The sequence below is a fragment of the Medicago sativa genome, chromosome 2, assembly GCF_051527215.1.
Source record: "Medicago sativa cultivar Bolivia chromosome 2, Bolivia_mono, whole genome shotgun sequence".
Taxonomy (NCBI): domain Eukaryota; kingdom Viridiplantae; phylum Streptophyta; class Magnoliopsida; order Fabales; family Fabaceae; genus Medicago; species Medicago sativa.
This window is the reverse complement of record NC_140750.1, coordinates 28,462,088-28,483,067: the sequence shown is the minus strand read 5'-3', so window position 1 is coordinate 28,483,067 and position 20,980 is coordinate 28,462,088. Positions and strand designations below refer to the sequence as shown.

Sequence of the window (20,980 nt, the reverse complement as noted above, 5' to 3'; positions counted from 1 at the left end):
AACCACCAAAAAAACGTAATGACACTTGTCTTTTTTTTATTGCGTTAATTCGTATAAATTATCAATATTAGTGTTAAAAAATTTAATTTTGATTTGTCAAAAAAAGAATTTAGTTTTGATTAAAATTATTTTGGTTTTAATTTAAATTATATGTATAAATATGTTGCATTTTCATATTGTAATAAACCATACTACCTCCTTCCTTAATTATAAAATCTTTTTGAAATTTTTCTGTCCTTTTTTACAAGACCTCTTTGTTATTTCCAACAATAAATATCACGTTGAAAACATAAACTAACTCTCTCCCTTAGATGATAAAATTGTAAAAACAAACAATAGTGATTACAAACAACTTTAATACAAATATCAACTTTCTTAATTCTCATGATTTTGATGAAACGATCTTGTATATATAGACGGAGGTAGTATTTATTTTATTCAAAAAATCAAATGATTCTTGTATTTTTCAATAACACAAACAATATAATATAAATTCTTATCATATATTTTTCTATGCAAATTCCTTTATAGCTATAATTGGGTGAAAAATTCAGCATAATCCATATTTTCTCCTTGAGTCTTGCTAACCAATGTCTTAAGGACATTGATTATGGAATCCTTTAATAGAAACTTTTGTCTTATGAATAATTACATCATTTTTTTAATGCAAACATACTAATTTTAGTGTTAACATCATCTCCATTTATAACTTTCTTCATTTGTTCCATTTGGAGAGATAAATACACACAAAAAATAAAAAATGATTAATGATAGTGGGACCCACCACCTATTTTTTTGTGTCCATCTCTTTAATCTTCAATTTATTATTTATAAATGGAGAGGATCTCTACTCCTAATTTTAACACTTTAATCAATGCTCTATAAACACTCATTAACATTTTTCACGAGTAATTGTTGTTTTTCCATAAAGAGTTCCCCTTTTAGTTGCTCTAACATGTACAATATTGCACATGTTAGACAAACCTATATAAATGACTAATTACATATGTTATAAAAAAAGACTAATTTCCTTAAAAAAAAAACTAATTACACATAAATGTAATATATTTTTTCGGATGCCAAAACGAATCCTCGTATTATTGTTTTTTTCTTCTTACAAAGTCCTATTTTTTTTTTATTATGTATTTAATTTTCCGAGGAATAAAAAGTAGTACCTGAAAAATAAAAAAAGTGGATACCCTAATTTAATTAATGTTATAGGAAGGAGTACTTGTTTGTTCTGTTCTGTTCTGTTCTCTCCCTCCAACAAACAAGAACCCCTTTTTTCTTTGTTTCACCATGTTTCCCATTCTAAATTCTAAATAAATAAAAAGCTTTTAATTTTATCCCCTTTTTCGTTTCATTCATACACACGCTTCCATCCTCCTTTATCTATCATCATCTCAGATTCTCACACCTTTTCTCTTATTCTTCTTCCTTTTTCCGTTATTTTCATTTCAATTCAACAAGGTCAGTTTCATCTTTTTCCTTTTCCTTTTTTTTCTTCTTTCTTTTTCAATTTCCAACCCTAAATTTAGAAACGATCCTTTCAATTTCATCTCTCTCCATGTTTTCATTTTCAAGGTCTACTTCAATTCAATTCAATTCAATCTTATTTTGTATATTATTGGGTTTTTACTCTTTTATGTTTTTCAGTTACTGTTCTAGCTTTGATGAATCTCTATGTATATGATCTTTCGTACTATATGTTATTAGGGCCAAAAAAATAATTTTTTTTATTTACTTAAGTAGTTTGTGTGTTGAAGCCAAGTTTTATGTAGTAGAAGCTTTGAGAGAGATGAAAGGATACAATTTTGTGGGACCCACCCATATATGCTAGATTCCATTTTTCCTATGTTTATGAAATCAAATATTAATTTTTGAGTGTGACTTGATCGAGTTTTTGATGACTTGTAAGTGTACTTGGTAGTTGTTCTACATAGCTGTCACCATATACTTTACTTTAATTTGTTTTCTTTTGTTTAGTTATTCATATAATTGATTTTGGATTTCTTGTACCTTTAATTCTTTCCATAATTTTGTTTTTAATTTAAGCTGTTTCCAACACAAATCGCTTATCTGGGTCTGTTTTTTTTTTGGATTTGCCAATGTTAGCATCTCCGTAGCACTGACACCTCTGATCAAAGACATGTCAGTGATTGACTCATGTCATTACATTTAATTAATTAATTTTCTCATTTTAGTACCAACATCGTTGCATGTGTCAGTGTTGTGTCTGAAGTGTTGTGTCTGTTGTCTGTATTCATGTCTATGTCTGTGTAAGTGCTTCATTGGTTGGTATTGTTAGTAATTGTTTATCTGATTCTGTTTGTTTTGTTTAGCAAGGAAAACATGGCTAAAATAACAAAGGAGGAAGAGACGAATAGTCCTAGTTGGGGTGCTTCGTTTTTTATGCAGACGACGGAAGATGTGGCTAAAGCTGTTGCTGCTGCTATGAATACACCAAGGCCGTCGGTTATATATTCATCGAAAAATGAACAGGGTGGTAGTCAACTTCAAAGGCTGCAGCATCAAGTTACCAAAATGATCAAAGGGTTTTCTCGTCCTCCGGAAGTTAAATATGCGAATTACAATCCAGAGATCTTGACAAGTCAGAAGCGTCAATGGGCCGCGAACTTTCATTTGCAGTACAATGTAATGTCTTCCGATTGAATTGTTCATTCATACCCTTTTGCCTTAAACTAAAATGAAAGTTAAGCTGGTTCTCAGTGTAGGATTTTTGGCCTTTTTGTCTTCTGTGTTTGGCACTTACCATCAGATACTATCTATACATGTTTCTTCTAGCCACATGCCATTAGCATGTTTTTTGGTTTTATGCCTTTTCTTTTTGAATCCGGAGACTTATGTACTCCCTGGTATTTGATTTCTTAGGATCACAGAGCTTGGAAGGAGCCGACAAAGTTGTTTGAAAGTATGGTGGTTGTTGGACTTCATCCTAATTGTGACATTCAGGCACTGCAAAGGCAATATTTTGTTAGGAAGTCGGAAGGCTCTGGTAAATTGAGAAGTGCACTTGGTTATCAGAATCAATCCCGTGTCGAGCCCAACGTTGAGCCTCAGGTTTTGATCATTGGATACAAATATTGAATTATTGTTCTTAGTACTTGTGTTATTATATTTGTTTTCTAAAGTAGTATCGTGAAAACTCTTTCCAGGTCTTATTCGTTTACCCTTCAGAAAAGCAGCTGCCTCTTAAAGAAAAGGATCTGCTTTCTTTCTGTTTCCCTGGAGGTCTGGAGGTTAGTCTAAGCTTGATGAACATTTATGTCTCTCATATTCATATCCTTTTTACATCATTAGTATTACAATAATCATCATTTATACTTTATTCAGAAGAGTAAGATCCACCCAGATTACCTCTGGCATTGGGAAATTATTTTAGCGAAGTAATATATGTTCTAGAAGATTATCTCTTGGGAAAAGACAGCTTTTTGAATATGTTTTTCTCCTTATGAAAGTTTTCAAGTTTTCTAGCGTCCGTCTGTCTGGTGATCTACCTTGTGTTGTAGTTTCTTTCGTTATAAAGAAGTTTGAATTTATTGCTATCATTATTTTGAAAGCGAATAATTTAATCTGTGCCTTCTTGGTATAACTTTAAGGCGAAGGCCGTGATGCATGGGGTGGGGATAGGGTAGAGGGTAAAGAGAACATCACTTGTTTACTTAGATTTGGTACCGACTGTCTCTGTCAGTACCCTAACAGTAACTTATCCTAATGCATTATCATGATCATAATTCATATTTCTAGTATTTAAAATTATAGCATTGATTTTAGTCTAAGCATGTGAATGTAAGTGTGTTGTCTGTAGGAATATTTATCTGTTTGCCTTTATATTTATTTTCATGTGAATAACTTCTCTGAAGCTTTTACTTAAGGTTTTTTCTTTTTCCTGGATACGATTTCAGGTTAAAGCTGTTGAGAGAACCCCTTCCATGAGTGAACTGAATGAAATTCTTTTCGGACAGGTATTTATGCATTATTATGCTTCCGTAAATATTATTCGTTATGCATATCGTTTTCTTGGTCAAAGTTGGATTGATGTTTTAATTAGTTAACAAATCCTCTGAAATGATAAACCTCTTTATCAATCTGATTACCTACATGTTCATTGTATAAAGACATTGTATGACAGAGTTGTAAACTTATGCACCAAGGGCATTTTACTCTTGCGTGCTGCTTAGTTCTTCAAAATGTGAAAAATTTAAATTTTATTCCTTGAAATTGGAGACATATAATAGTTATTATGCTTTTACTGGTTATTTTTACCTACAAAAGACATGTTTCAGAATCTGGTTCCTGAGCCATTTATGTGTTCTTCACTAAAGCTTGCCTTTCTAAAGGCTTTGTAACTGTTTGTGTTGCAACTGGCTTGTTATCACTTGTTTTTGTCACATTTTGTGATATTTTTTAACGAAATTTCATATTTTTGTAAGTTTTAATGCTGATTTATTTGATTAAGTTGGAGCCTGGAGGGATATCTTAAGTTTTAAACACTAATAGTAATACTGATTGTCATGTTTGCATATTGATTTTTGCAGGAACACCTTAAACAAAGGGATCTGTCTTTTGTATTTAGGTTACAGGTAACTGAAGAGATCCAATCTATACTTTGTTTCAACTTTCTTACTCTTTCTCTTTCTTTACTTGGTTGTTTTTTATCCAATTGCTTTGATGACTTATATTACTTTATGCCACAGGGTGCTGATAATTCAACACTTTATGGGTGTTGTGTCTTAGTCGAAGAGCTAGTGCATAAACCCTCTGGGTTGCTATCTATGATTTCGGATAAGCAGCCATCTAACTCTACTTTGAGACGCCATATATTAACCACACAAAGATGTTACTGCATTCTCTCAAGGCTCCCATTTTTTGAGTTGCACTTCGGTGTATTGAACAGGTAGGTATTTTATGATAATAATGTTGATATGTTGAAAATATTTGCAATCTCATTGTCATTTATTGTATTATGTTTTGGAATATTTGCAATCTCAATCTCACTGTCATGTATGCTCCAAAGCAGAAGAGTGTCCAATAAACACTTCTGATTTGGTTGGTTATATGAGATTAGTCTTTAGTGCTTTCTGAAATCTATATATGCAAGTATTCTGTAATCTGTATGTTTTGTGAAATTGAGCTGTCAGTGTGGTTGCTCAAGTATACTAATACTAATATGAACATTTTTCAGTTTCAGAAGGTGACATAAAGTGATATCTATATTTCTTAAATCACTAAACCTTGAATCTAGGTTTGGGTGTTGGAAAAAAATCATATAATTAACAGTGTTTAAATGGCATGAAGCTCATATAGTTTGGCTGAAACACAGTCTCAATGGACAGTGATATAGTCGGAATGAGAATATTGGTTATAAGTTGTGGGCATCCTCACCTTTCAAGTCAATTTTGTTGGGTTGAGTTGTCTAACTCAAATTTTATTATGGGATCATATGTCTATCTTGGATCCATTAGGCCAACCCCTTCTCGGGCCACCTGAGTGACGTACCACATCAGTCACGTTTCATAGGTCCAATATTGGGTGTTAGTGATATGATATGAATAGTGATTATAAGTAGTGGACATCTTTTACATTACAAGCCGGTTTTGTACAGGGGGTTAGGTCCAACACAAATTTTAAGAAAACACAACATGGGTTCTGGAATGAGAAAAGTTTGGCTTTTTGACATCCAAATTTCAGTTGATTCAAATGATATATTGACTGTAAAGTAATTAATAATACTACAAGCTTATACAAAGCTAAGATTTAGTTTGTTGTTATATAAATTTTGTTATGTGTGAAGAGAATGCAAATCATATATTGGCTGTGAAGTAATTGAATGTGTTACAAACTTCCATGGAGCTAAGGTGTAGGTTGTTGAGACAGAAATTTTGTTTTTTGCAAGGAGTAAACTTTATTTTGGGTCGAATGTAGGCAAGCCTGACCTTATATTTGTAGAAAGCTGATTCCATGATTCGGATATTTGACCTTGTAGTCACATGACAACAACTCCGTGTAATGAAAAAATTAAGTGAAATATTTTCTCACTTAGAATTCTGGTGTTATAAAAAGACTGAGCAAGATTTATTACAAAACATTAGAAGAAGCCACTAAAAAAGACATTGCTCTAAGTGATTTTACTAATTTGGTGTCAAATAAACTAAGAAAGACTTGGAAAGCATTAGTAGTAGTCATTAAAACAGACATTGCTCGAAGTGGTTTTACTGAAAATTTTATTTTTGATGGCCAAATACCATTTTTGGTCCTTTTAGTTTGACAGAATTCCCAAGTTAGTCTTTAAGTTTTGAATGTTTCAATTAGGTCTTTTTAGTTTGACAGAATTCCCAAGTTAGTCCTTTAAGTTTCAAGAGTTTCAAATAGGTCCTTTTAGTTTGACAGAATTCCCAAGTTAGTCCTTTAAGTTTCAAAACTAAAAGGACCTATTTGAAACTTTTGAAACGGTGACGGTGAAATAATTTATCAACTAAAAGGACCTATTTGAAACTTTTGAAACTTAAAGGACTAACTTGAGAATTTTGTCAAACTAAAAGGACCTGATTGAAACTTTCGAAACTTAAAGGACTAACTTGGGAAAAGGACCAAAAGTGGTATTTGGCCATTTTTGATAGAGCTTTATGAATTAAGTGATCCATGTTGCAACTGGAAATTGTGGTATAAGGCTTGTTTGTTATTGTTGTTTTTTAGTAGCTACAATGTCATGCTGTTTTGTTAACTGGGTATTTGTCTGATATTTGTATTATGCAAAGACATATGCACATTGTATTGCTATTTTTTATTTTCAAAATTGTTTGCCTTCCTGCATATCAGTGTATGCTATAATAATTATACGGCATTCACTCATCTTGCTGTGTTGATATCTCTGTAGCATCTTCATGCAAGAAAGGCTGGAGCGGTTGACAAAAAGTGTTGAGTATTTAGATTTAGAATTTGCTGAAAATAGTTATGAGGAAGAGAACTCCGAAGGAAATTCAGAGTGTGTTTTGGTGAATGATAGACTTGCAGAAGACAAACTTGATGAGAATCCAAGAACTTCTGAATCAAACCTAATAAATTCCCTACCTGAAAACATTGAGGGTGATGGTATTCATCCAGACAAACAAATGATTAATGAGGAGCTGCATACACTTAAGGAGGAAGCAGATGATGACAAGATTGTGCCTATTCATCCTGAAACTGATGGAAAGATTGCCAAAGAAGAATCTGGCCTTACAATTGCTGAAGATAATAATACATATAGTGATGCTTTGGTAGTAAACAAGCAGTCAGAAGATAGGCGTTTACCAAATGCTGTTTTACCCCTCCTGCGGTACTACCAGTATGAAAGCTCTGAATCTTCCTGCAGGTATATAACATTGTGACTGTCCAGTGATATTGCAGTATCTATTTGATCTCCACATGAAATATTGGTGCTTACTAATCTCATTAATTATTCTCTTTTGTAATCACATCTGAAAGTACTAAAAATAAAAACTAGTTTTATACGTTAATCTGTTCTATGTTTGATGAACTTTCTGTATGGGTTCATATAGCTGTCTCTGTTGCTTATTGATTGACTAAATTTTACAGTAAATATGTAAATGGATTTTTTCTTATGCAAGTGGGAGGTACAAAGTTGCATTATGTATCATTCTTGTTACTTATGCTCTGTGGTGCATTGTCATACATGCCACATGGAACGACTTGCTGTGGTTTAATATAGGATTAACAGAGTCTCTTATTTGTGTCAGCTTAACTGTAGTTTCTCTTTTTCGGGGGTAGTGGGGTGGCTACTTTCTCTAAAGATAATCACTTATTCTTCTTTTTCTTTATACTTTCTCTCTAATAAACTATCTTTACTATCCAAACAAATTCTATTGTGTTATAATTATTCCGTTCTTCCAAGTGGTTCATACAAAACATATAGTCCGCTTTATGTTTCTTCAAAATTTCACCTTGCAAACATTGAAATCTTAGTAGTGATTTATCATCCATTTCTTAGTAGTGGTGCATTTCAAACATATTGTCTTGTTTATGCAGTTTTCAAGGTTCACCTTGTGAAGATAGGAGTTTTAGGAGTGATGCTGATGATACCGAGACAGAGGCTTCATTCTCAGGACAAGAGGATTTGAATGACCTACATGAGATTCTTGAATGGGCCAAGGTTTGTAATTTCAAATACACCAAGTGTTTTTATTGTCTGGTGTTTCGTTATGATTTATGCTGATATTATTTTACCAATTCACAGGCAAATAATTGTGGCCCATTACAAATTATAAGTGAATATTATCGTTTTCGTTGCCCTACAAGGGGATCAACTCTTATCTTTCATCCTTTGGAGCACCTCCATCCCTTGGAATATCACAGGCTAGATGAGAGTGATCTTTATCTCTCTGGTTCAACTATTGATTTGAAATCCTGTAGTACGGGTCTGGAATTAGCCGAGGTATGCTGGAATAAATTTGATTGGACTAAATTACTTCTATTATACTTTTATTAGTCTTCTGGGACGTCTTGTTTGATGGTTATGGTAAACAAGTACTTCATTTTTGTCTGTTCTTCTCAGGCACAAAACTCTCTTCTGGTTGCAGAGGAGGCAACTGCATTATCTATATGGGCTGTAGCGTGCTTATGTGGTACCTTGAGACTTGAACATGTGAGTTCTGTTTCAGCCAATGATTTTACAAAATCCATTTTCCTTCACCATATGTTTTTATTATCATGCATGTCTCATGATAAACCTGTTGAACTCATGGGTTTTAGAAAAAGAAAGGAAAGAAAGAAGTAATACGAAAGCTAATCCTCTGAGATAAACTAATAACTATCTCAATGATAAGATGTTTTGTATATTCTAACACTCATCCTCAGGCCAAGCTTACTAAGTTTTAAGCTTGTTAGGAATATTCCCTTCGAAATAGAAAAATAAGTAAATACCAAGACAAAACTAGTCTGAAAACCGCAACTAAGTAACATGAAAAACAATTGGGGGGGTTGGGTAGCTCAACTGGTTTGTGCTAAGGGTTAAGGAGTTGGAGGTCCAAGGGTTCAAGTCCTGGCAAGGAGAAAAAAACTTAACAAGTAACCTACTAACATTTGCCATTAAAAAAAAAAAGCAAACTGAAGCACAAAAATATGCTAGCAGCAGCTGAATCCCTGACTTGAAGGTGTCATAACTTTAAATCAAACTGAAACGACATTGTAGCAGCTTGATGTTTGTAATCAACTGTGGCATGGAAAACAATGCCAACAACACCAAAAAAAACACTACAATGGAGGTATCATGAATTAACCTAAACCAAAACTACCTAGGGCAAACAACACCCCCATGGCCCATACTAATTGACATCAAACCGAAATTAAGCCAGTAATACGGAACCTTGGCAAGAAATACACAATGTAACAAAGATTGAGGCAGATATAGGGAACCTTGACAAGAAACATCCAATGTAACACACAAGGGTGTGTGAATGAAAGAGGCTAAGAAGATACCAATGAACAACCGAAAACAAAAGTAGGGGTCCAAACAGCCCAAAAGACCCAAACAGTAGCAAATAAATTACCAAAAGTGGGACCCACAAGCTGGCAGGAGTCCCAATAACAAACCAAGGGTTCATGGAGTCAAATGTGGCCAATCCCGCAACGATATGACTTGAGTTGCAACATCCAGAAACACAAACAACAATGCTGACTTTATTGAAAAGAAAAAAAACAATGCTGACACGCAGAACAACAACACAAAATCAAGTACAAGAAGTGCACAAAAACACTTAGAACATATGCACCGCACAAAAACAAGCCAGCTGAACGAACCTTGTCCAGAACAGATGTTGAAATTGGTTCGCACATAGGAATGAGCACAGTCAGATTGCAGCCTACCAGTGTCGAAGAAGGTTAGAAAAACAGTGGACCCAAGAAACCGAAGATTGGAAAAACTGAACCAGCATTACAGTTTCACATATTCTAACAACATCTATTATTTTTTGGAGATTTTAATATCTATTAATAGCTATTGTTTCTAGATCTAAAAAGATGTGATATTAGTTATTAGTCACATATGGCTTATGTTGATCTAATTGGCCACTAGAGCTGAAATGTAGTGATCTGAGCATAGCAGTTTCATAATGATTGACTACTAGTCTTACAGCTACATGTTGGTCTACAGGTGTTGACGTTCTTTGTAGGAGCTCTACTGGAGAAGCAGATAGTGGTTGTCTGTTCTAATTTGGTACGTGTTCCTCAAATTAAGTTACTAATGATCTTGTGTTGTCGATGAACCAAGCTATTCAGTTTTAGGATCTTGAAAGTGTCTTTAACCTTTATTTTTACAAATTAGTCACTCACAATGAATTGTGAAAAGCTATGCTACTCTTGAAACCCAATCATTGTTCATCTCATTTATATTGTTGATATATCATCGAAGTTCTTGACGGAAATATTTTCCTTCTTTCATGATCAGGGAATCCTATCCGCTTCAGTTTTATCAGTCATTCCACTAATCCGACCCTACCAATGGCAAAGCCTGCTAATGCCGGTCCGATTTCTCTCCCTTCACATTTAAAGTGGATTAATTTTCATATTTTTAATATTTCATTTCCACTTCATAGTATTTGACGAGAACATACTTTCCAGGTTTTACCAAATGACATGCTTGACTTTCTGGATGCTCCTGTCCCTTATATAGTGAGTATTCAGCTTATGCTTAAGTTATGCTATCTGCTTCAAGTTAGGCAATGATTATTTTTTATTATTTACTTGTAGTATGGATTTAGGTATACTTAAATCCATGTTCAAATTGCTGAATGCATGCTCTTTGTTCACGGGCAACTGTTACATAGATGAATGCCGAATATATTGCCTTGTAGCTTGTAAAAGCCTTTAATTATAGTTCATAATAAATTTATTAAATTGGAATTGTTACTGCTGTGTGTAGTTTTAACCCTTTTCTATTGATAGCACCGTTTCTGACATCTGGCTGGTTAAATTAATTCCGTAGGTTGGTGTCAGGAACAAGACAAATGAAGTTCAGTCAAAGTTAACCAATGTTATTCTTGTTGATGCCAACAGAAACCAGGTGTGTAATTTTTCTGCAGTTTTCCAATGCCAGTAAAATCAAGTGAATCCTCCCCTCAACTATACCGTATTTATTTAGTGACAATTATGTACCCAATATTTTCTTTTCTTGTTATCATTAATATTCATGGTTGCAAATAGATGGAAGCATAACTAGGTAGTAGTATTCACATTACTTGTGATATGCATGCATGTTTTGCATTCCGTGATTTCCTTAAGAGAACACTATTATCTTTGAGCTATTCTATATCCAAATATGGTTTTTGATAGAACACTATGGCGTCATTTGATCCATGTAGCCGACCCCACTTAGTGGGATAAGGCTTGGTTGTTGTTGTTGTATTCTATATCAAAACTAGTACTTGATTCTTTTTCTTCAAGCTTACATTTGTATGGCTATTGAACTCCACATCACGAACAGTTCTAAAGAACGGGTTAATCTGAATGGATCTCATTGCAAAATACTAAACTAATAAAAACAAGTTTTGTTTTTTGGTTGTCAATAGGTGAAGTCACCATCACTACCTCAACTGCCAAGACAGAAAGAGCTAATGTCTTCCTTACGTCCTTTTCATTCAACTCTCGTCGGAGAAAGTTACTTGGGTAGGAGAAGGCCAGTGTATGAATGCACTGAAGTGCAGGTGTGCCCTTATTCATCATCTCATCATTATACTTTACTCTCTTATTTCCTCTTATTGCTCTGCCACTCCCCTGTTTGGCATCTTAAATATGACGGATGCTAGTTACTCTTGGATGTTATATATGACAAGTGATATAGCAGCCATTTTTGAAAGCCTCTATTTGTTTTCTTAGTAGGCCGTCATTAAAAAATTAAACTAGTTGGTAATAAGTTTGTAGAATATTTGTGCAAAATTGTTAACATTCTTGTCAACATATTGTTTTATATTCTCATGTTTCTCCCCCCACAGGTTGAAGCTGCCAAGGGATTCTTATCAGTGTTAAGGTCTTATTTGGATTCCCTTTGCTGTAACATCCGTTCACATACAATAACCAATGTACAATCGAATGACGATAAGGTCTGTATTTTGTAGCAATAAACCATGTTAAACATTATTGACAACTATTTTATTTTTCCATTTGTCTCTACTCTATTGTTTTCACAAATCCGGAAATATGGGTTTAAACCAAGGACCAAGTTGGACTTCAATCTGTTGAAAAAATCATTTTTTGTGCAGTTAATCCCTGTAATGGAGTAGTTAATTTTTAGTGAGTGATTTATTGGTTTTCTTCAAAAAGAATACATTGTGCATTTTTCTTGGGCAATGCTATGTTATCTTTGTCTCTATTAGGAAACATTATTATTAGCTTTGCCTTTTGCTCAAGTGGCAAGTAATGAGAGGATGATCATATAATATAAAGTTCAATAAGAAAAAGTAAATATAATTCAAATAAGTAATTGAACAAGTTTAACTAAATTTATGAATTGTACTGGCAAGGCATAAGGACATCATCACTTCTGAACATTTACATGTATTACTGCTAAAATATTTTAGAAAGTATTTTGAAGTATGATGGCTTCTTATTCAGGTGTCGTTGCTTTTGAGGGAGAGTTTCATAGATTCATTCCCTTATCGTGATCGGCCCTTTATGAAGGTATGGGTTTGTGCACCTTAAATAATTCCTTATGTTAATGTTAATTTTGCAAACAAATCTTATTAATACTTGCTTAAATAGTTTAGGTATGCTTGTCTTATGTATTATTTGAATGGCACACTTTATCATTGCTACATTTTTTTTTGTTCATGTGTATTATTTGGATTACTAACGCATATTGTTGTTTCTCCTTTGTTGCCTTATCGAAACAGCTTTTCGTGGATACACAGCTCTTCTCTGTACACACAGATATTATTCTCTCTTACTTCCAAAAGGAATAGGGATGAAATGCAGAACATTCTGGGAACATTTCCTATGTAAAAGCCTGAACGCAAGTTCAGTGTTGTATAATTTAGCTAAATGCGAGCTAAAATTTTGTCCCAAATAGATGTTACGTGAAATTCCATCCGCATTCACCCTTTTCTCCTTTAGGGTTTTAGTACAACCTGTACATAGTTAAATGAGGATTCAATCTTAATTAGGATTATAGGGTTTTATTTAATGTAAATGACAAATTTTCATACACATGTAAAAGCAATGCTTTATAAGGTAGGATCAAAGTTATTAAATTATGGCCATGGTGTTTTTGAAATTTTACAATGGAATAACATTGCGGAGTTTGCTGCAGTGTGTTTTTGTCATAGTTGTTTAATGTCTCTTCAGTAGTGATCCAATATATAATTGTGATCAATATAAAAATTTGATCGATGCTCCAATAATGAACCTTTAGTTGATGATATTCTATTAATTCATGTAGACAGTTTGGAATTAAAAAAACATGTTATAACTGTGCTACTCAATAGTTTGGTAATTCTTGAGAGGATGATTATAACACATTTTATCTTACTGGTTAAAATTTATATGAATATCACAGTTTATGCGGGATTTAAATATTCATTCAAATTTATTAAATAGAAGAGTGTTCAGAAATATGCAAAATTAGTTGCTAAAGAATTGAAAATCTAAAAGATATAATATTAGTGTTCGTCATTCCGCTAGTATATAATAAAATGGTTCTCTTTATTACTTGACTAATCGATTCTTATTGGCTTCTATAGTGTGATGTCAAGTGCATATACATAGCGTATGTCTAAAAAAACATTGCATGTACATAACTATAGTTTTAAATTGGGGACCACTCTACATCAAGATTTTGAGTCTATGTCATCAGACCAAGATTGTATTTAAAGTTGTACCAGCCACAATATTTTCATTAAAAATGAAAGACCAAGAGTATGTTTCAAAATTTTCATAAATGATCTCAAGTATGTGAACATAGAAATTACATGTGTTTCAAATTAGAGGATTATCCGTAATATAGTCTCACATAACTATGAATTTTAACTAAAAGATAAAGTGTGTATTAAAGAGTATTACTAAATGAATAACAATATTTTTTTTTCCTAGAACACTTTTTTTTTTTTTATCTAAGTCAACATTGTAATTTTTGGTGTAGTAAATAGTTGAGGGCTTCAAATTCGACTCGAAGATGTACACTATGATATGTCTCGAATAAGTTTACCTTTAGTGAACCTCTTCAATAAGTTTATCTCTAGTGAAGAGAACTTACAGAAAACAAAAACAAAAATAGCTCGTGCTTAATTTGTCAAACGGAATATATATTGTAGAAGACTTATTCTTAGAAATCGTGGTTAGGCCTAACACAACTTCACAAAATCGGCTTGTGAGGTGAGGATTGCTCCCACTTATAACCACATGTTTATATCATCTTTTGTCCAATGTTAGACTCTTTAACACTTATAAATAGCAGGACATAGTTGAGTGAAATACTTGAAAACTGTGATGGGAACTGATGATTGATATTCAAAGGCATAATAAATGTAAAACCTAATTGTTTGGTGGTCCACATACCACAGTCTCTCACTCAAACAAATGTGTGTGAATCTGCAACCGGAAGCTGAGTAGGAAACATACATAATATAGGACAATTAATTAGTTGTGTTTGTCCCTATAAACAAACATATAGAGCCTCAAACAAAATTAAGGTTTTTGGAGCTTGTTCATTTAGGTCTCACTCATGGGTCAGTCCAGTTTTCATTACATTGAATCAACCACTTGCAAGTTTCTATGCACTGTGCAATGTATCATTGACCTTCGCTTGTTCATTGGTTTTGTTCATGACCAGTGAAGCATTGGTACCGGATATGACATTGACACAGACACATCGACATGGATAAAATTTTGAAAAAATGACAAAATTCAATGTAATCACAAGTGTCGAACTGATTGAATTGTATTTCTATATCTTAACTCTTACTTTTTTCCTTTCTTGATGCTGCGCCGAACACTAAATATAGGATTGTAGGTATCTTTTTATGCGACATTCAAACCTTAAAATGAAAGTTAGTCTTTTCCGTTATATTCAACTTGTTGGTAACTAAAAATTTCTTCTACTTGGGAAACTTTTTTCGATTAAATTCATGGATGTTAAAAAAATTAAACTATTTCTTAACAAAATCAAATTATTTAATTTGATTAAGAAATTTTTTTAACAAAATTTTCTACTTAAGAAAAAACTTTAACCGCCCAATAAGATGGCTAGTTTCTAAAACTTATGAAGAGCTAACAAAGTTCGGTGTCATGTAATTTTTTTTATAAGGATTTCATCTTTCATGTAATCTCTTGCAAAACTTTAACGTACATTGTATGTAACAAAATATCCTTTGAGAAATTGTCGTATGTCAGAGTATGGTCATTTTCTACGTTAAAACTTGTTGGCATATTGTCAAGTTTTTTGTCTTGGTGATCTTCAAATTGCTGTTGTAGATGTTTCTCAAGTTGCATTCACATAGATAGATAGATAGATAGATATAAATAGGTGGAAATTGTCAATTCATTGCCATTCCAAGTTGGGGGAAGTGATCACATCATGCACTAAATGTGATCCGAATGTGCACCCATTTATTCTATGATTCAAAACGAGAATGATAGTGTAAATGAACTCAACTCGTTAAATATTTTGTCTAATTCGTTTGTTTAATTAAGTAAGAAGATTAAATTCCGAAACTGGGTAATATAATATATATTCAGATTATATACCGAAATGCCCCAGTAACATAATAGATTGCAGATTCTTGCTTATACCCAATACCATGATCCTAACATATGTTATACACTGCATGTGACTCAAAGATGTTGATTACAATATAAAGAAGCATATCAAAGAACATTTTTTTACGGTTTGTTTTACCTGAAACAACCTCTTTGTGTCCACCTCCAAAAAGGTAAATACAAACAGGGCATCAAAGAAGGTGGAACAGTTCTTACGGTCAACTTAAAAAATCAACTTCTCTCTGAGAGCATATTGACGCTCGCGATCTAGATATACATATTTAACAGTCAAATTCAACATGCTCAAGTAGAAAAATTGTGTGCTATTAATATGTCTCCTAATCCTAACCCACTACCGGTTCAAGCCAACTTCCCACACAAAGACAAAATACTGTTCATGCATGATTTTAATGAAAAGGTGGAGGATGTCGATGGTGATGGTCATTGTGAATTTTATGTTGTTGCGGGGTTGTGTGATATGTCTCATGATAATTATCAGATTATCCGTCTTGAACTTCTACGAGAGCTAACAAGTGACCGTCATCTTAGAATAGTTGGGACCCCAAATCGATTCAACCAGGTTAAACACGCTTTGACTCATGATGGTATTGGACCCTGCACCTCCAAATAAATTGATTTCCACGTTGCATAGAAATATAGACATGTGGTAGTCTATCCATGAAAAAAGGGCAATTTGAAACATTTTTTCCTTTGCGTGGTGCAACATCATGGAGAGACCAAATTACGTGTCTTGCACATGTAAAGGACAACCATTTAATGATGACAAACTTTTTTCTATGATTTTAATTAGTTTATATATTTAATGTTATTGTTGTTTATGTGAAACCATCATAAATTATATTAAAGGTATATCAAAAGGACGAATGTCTAATTCCTCCCACTTATGTACTATGGACACAACACCATCGAGATGAGATAATTGGAGATGATGATTTGATAATTGTTGAAAACCTTGAGAAGGAGGAGAAAATTGTTGATGCTTAGAAGGTTCAAGATGGAGTAAAGGTTGTAGATGATAATCTTGGAATTGATGATTGAAGCAAAGACCTTAGGGCGGATTAGTTCAATTGTAAAACATTAAGGAACTAAAAATATATTATATATGTGTATAATGATTTTTTTTATATATATAATTATATGTAATGCTCTTTTTTTTTGACTAATTATATATATGCTTTTGTTAGTCAAACGTTGTATAGTTTATGAAATTTGGTTAAATATGCAAATGCACTTAAGAATTTTTTGTGGTTTGTTGGGTGATTCAGATTTTATAATTTGAAAATTTGCAAAAAGAGTTTGGATTTTAAAATCTGAACTAAGGGAGTTTTGTAAAATCAGAAGGAACAAGACAAACTGAAAGGGTAGGAAAAGAAATTCTAGTAATACATTAATAAGATCAAAGCTACTCATTAGTTTACAATTTACACATGCCTTACACATACCAAAATTTTCAAGATCTATAGAGTACTAAGGTGAGAAAAATATACTCTCCACCCCCTCACCTAGCCTCATATTCCCATCAAACCATCGAGATGTCAACATTGAACCGCCATAAATATATCTATCTCGGCACACTATACCACCAGCTTGCTATACCATTAAAAACTTTAAGCTCAAAACTCGAGCAAGATAACCCATCATCACCTCTCTCTTAAAGCACGATCTTATGATCTCTTCTCCACCCTCTACAAATAGAGAGGACTAAAGCATTGGAAAAAGTCGTTCATAAAAATCAACATAGAGAAAATAAAAGAATACAATCACATCATACGAATATAACGTGAAAATTCTAAAATCGAAAAAAAAAAAACCATAATCGTTGTTTAACGACAACGAGAGAATAAAATTGTATGCAAATTTTTACAACACATAGAGTACTCTTAAATGCCCATCAACCTCAGTACAACCACGCCCTCCAAAGTAAATACCTAACTACATCTAACTACAAGAGAAAGAAAAGATGTCAAATATAAACTTAAAGTGTTTTTGATTGCTGCATTTTGTACGAAGAAATAGAGTCTATACATAGGCATCATTCTTCTTGTATTTCCCTTCAAGAAATAACACATTCTGCCTACAAGACTTGTCAAGCAAGAAAGTAAATAAATGAAGGAGCCACTTGTTTGTCTTGCACTTCAAGAAACAACCTTGCTTGTCTTACACTATCTCTTCCTTTAAGATTCTAAGCAATGTGTGACTTATTCACCAACAATAATAATGAGTCGTTGTTGCTCCCATGCCGTAAGGCTCGCCAACTAATGGTATCAAATCCCTTGTTCAACTTGGTGGGGGTGCAGGAGTGCATCTGTGGTTGAGGTGAGAAGTCATACTTGAGGGGGATATTGTTGGGTTTCAAGTGTGAGCAGTTAAGTCTCACATTGCCTAAAAGGTAAATTATTGAGTATAAGATAGGTGACTCATTAATCTAATGCTTTAAGATTTTGGACGGATATGTGATATCTTCTTGTCTTGTGGTCTTGGAGCATTGAAACGCCGCACAAAGTACACTCCTCATGTATGTCAATGAAAATACTCCCTCTGATCTTAAATATAAGAAGAAAAAAATTGTCAGCAAAAATTGATATACCTAGTTTAAATTCAAAATCAAATGGAGCAAATATTGTTGTTCCAATTTTGGGACTATTACTTTTTCTCACCCTATGCCCTTGAGATTATATTATCCGAAAAGAGTTTTTCTCTAATTTTTGGGTTGAAGAATAAGTTTTTCACCAATTCGGATCATAAAATCCAAACAAATAAGTACATTGGATTTTATAATTCGAACACCCTTTATACACCATACTTTGAATCATGTATAGGGGGAGTTTGAAATACATGTTTTGACTTATAAAATCCGAACAACCCTCTACATCTTCTTGTGCCAAAAATTCATGGGAAAAACATATTCGGAGTATATAATTCAAACTGTATCAACACAAGAACATAATCTTTTTGTGACAAAGACAACAATTTTAAGAACCATACTATACCCCCACCCCCTCCTTGTATTTTAGATCATTGTTAAGCAACAAGTGCAAGTACAAGTATATGTGGATAAAAGAGCTTCCGATTGAAGGGTGAACATGATGAATTGATGGATCACACTTGAGGGAAAAATTGTCGTGTGTAAGTGTGAGTTAGAAGTACCATATCAATTTAAAAAGCGGAGGTTGGACACTTTACAAGTGATAGGATCATAAACTCATTGCTTTAAAGTATTGGATAAAAATATAATTTATCTTACTTGTGTGATTACTCTTGCTTAATGTCGGCAAACTTTTGAAATCCCTCCCAACAAAAAGTAAGTCTCTTTTTTTTTTTTTTGGGTTAAATAAGTTTTTCGTCCCTATAAATATAACGAATTTTGATTTTAGTCCTTATAAAATTAAACTGAATGTTTTCATCCTCACAAAATTTTTTATTTTGTTTTTCGTCCTTAATGAATATAATTTTGACGTATTTTTGACATTTTTTGAACATAATATGAATATATAAATGTTGAATATAATAAACGGACATAACATGGATACAATTTGAACATAACAGAGTTATAATTTTGCCATTTATACAAACATAAAATGGCCATTAAGGACGAAAAACAAAATAAAAAAATTTGTGAGAATGAAAACATTCAGTTTAATTTTTTAGGGACTAAAATCAAAATTTGTTATATTTATAAGGACGAAAAACTTATTTAACCTTTTTTTTTTTTAATATTGAAGACGTAAGAGATAATTTGAACCATGAATCTCAACAACGTGAATGAGTAAAGAGGTGATGTACGAATGGTAGATATGTTTACAGGAATTGGACCGCCAGGGTGGTATGTGCTGCTCAGAAGAAGGCACATTGGTACTGTACGTTCCTGCAAAACACTTACACTTCAAGCAACCATAGCTCCACAAAATTTAATTTTATAACCATACAAAAACAATATTAATATCATCATGTCGTCCCATCTATCCCTATAGTTTTACTTATATACCCCAACCCCATTGCTTCATTATGTATTTTATATAGTATTATGTAGCAAGCAATGGTAACATATCCAATCAATTTGTAGTGCTCTGCTATTGCTTACAAAAGAGACCGACCATATAAAGGATCCAATCAGTTTGCACGTGCTTTCTAAAGTTCATTTCATTCTACTTATTTAATTCATCTATAATAATGGTGATGCATCACAAACTAGCCACTTCTTTATTTTTTATGAATTGTTATTTTCAATTTTGTAAACTCAATCACAACAATTGACACTAGTTAAATTTGAAATAATCTAACTTAAATAAAAAAAAAAAACAATAGTGATACTTTTTGCCTCTAATTTCACAAAAATACCATCACAACATGAGTAGTTATTATATTGCAATTACGACTTACAAAATTAACATCCATCACAACTTGAGAAATGAAATAAATACTTTGATAAGTATCATAGTAGAATAGTAGATAAGACTTATCATGAAATAAATGTTGGTATATTTAGAAGGTATACGAATATATTTGATCTTAGTAGATACCTTTCTAGTGTGAACTATTTATCCTTTGCGCGAAACTTTAAAGATGAATTCCTCAATTTAGGTAGGACATTAATAGATGACAAAACTCTCTTCCAAGAGATTTGACATTGTCCATTCTCAAGTCTGAATTCAAACTCATAACATCTCTGATTAAACTGAAAAAGTTTCATTATCATATAATGCAAGTACTCTTGGATAACCTTAATAGATATATTAAAATAGAAGAAAATAAATAAAAAAGTTTAAAGAAGAAAAAACTCACCGAATAGGTTGTTTTGAAGCTAGAATTTGAAAGACTTATCACTCACGGAATACGTTGTTTTGGGCGTAAAAACTAAACTTTTAGTAACATTTAACCATTTGATAAAATGTTACTGTAAACATGTTTAGTAACATGTGTAAGAAGTGTTAACCACGAGTGTTACTAAAGTGGCTAAATGTACGAGAGGACTTGAGATTTTTACTAATAAAAGCTGTCTTTAATCATACCTAAGTTTTAAAACTTGGACAAATTTAGGATAGGCTTCAATGTTATTTTAGTTTGAAATTTGTTCAACTTCACGAAATTGACATGTAATATTTGTTATAAAAGCATTATAAGTGTTTTTTGACGGAGCATTATAAGTTTTAATTAGACTAGTTTTATGATGTGAGATTTGTGCTCACGTATTGAA

General features: G+C 32.8%; 1 protein-coding gene across 2 annotated transcripts; it reads left to right on the top strand.

Moving 5' to 3' along the window:
• Positions 1-1,223: 1,223 nt before the first annotated feature.
• On the top strand, positions 1,224-13,336 carry LOC146946003 (DENN (AEX-3) domain-containing protein). Of its 2 annotated transcripts, none has more exons than XM_085744251.1 (19): positions 1,224-1,470; positions 2,343-2,655; positions 2,893-3,081; positions 3,177-3,260; positions 3,927-3,986; positions 4,560-4,604; positions 4,719-4,918; positions 6,899-7,375; positions 8,050-8,173; positions 8,258-8,455; positions 8,576-8,665; positions 10,172-10,234; positions 10,466-10,540; positions 10,639-10,689; positions 11,003-11,080; positions 11,586-11,720; positions 12,009-12,116; positions 12,628-12,693; positions 12,906-13,336. In XM_085744251.1, the coding sequence occupies exons 2-19, from the start codon at positions 2,353-2,355 to the stop codon at positions 12,972-12,974; spliced, it is 2,415 nt and encodes an 804-aa protein (XP_085600377.1). In that variant the 5' UTR covers positions 1,224-1,470; positions 2,343-2,352; the 3' UTR covers positions 12,975-13,336. The 2 variants fall into 2 exon arrangements, with proteins under 2 accessions (XP_085600377.1, XP_085600376.1); XM_085744250.1 differs by having other exon boundaries at positions 1,224-1,584.
• The last annotated feature ends 7,644 nt before the right edge of the window (positions 13,337-20,980 follow it).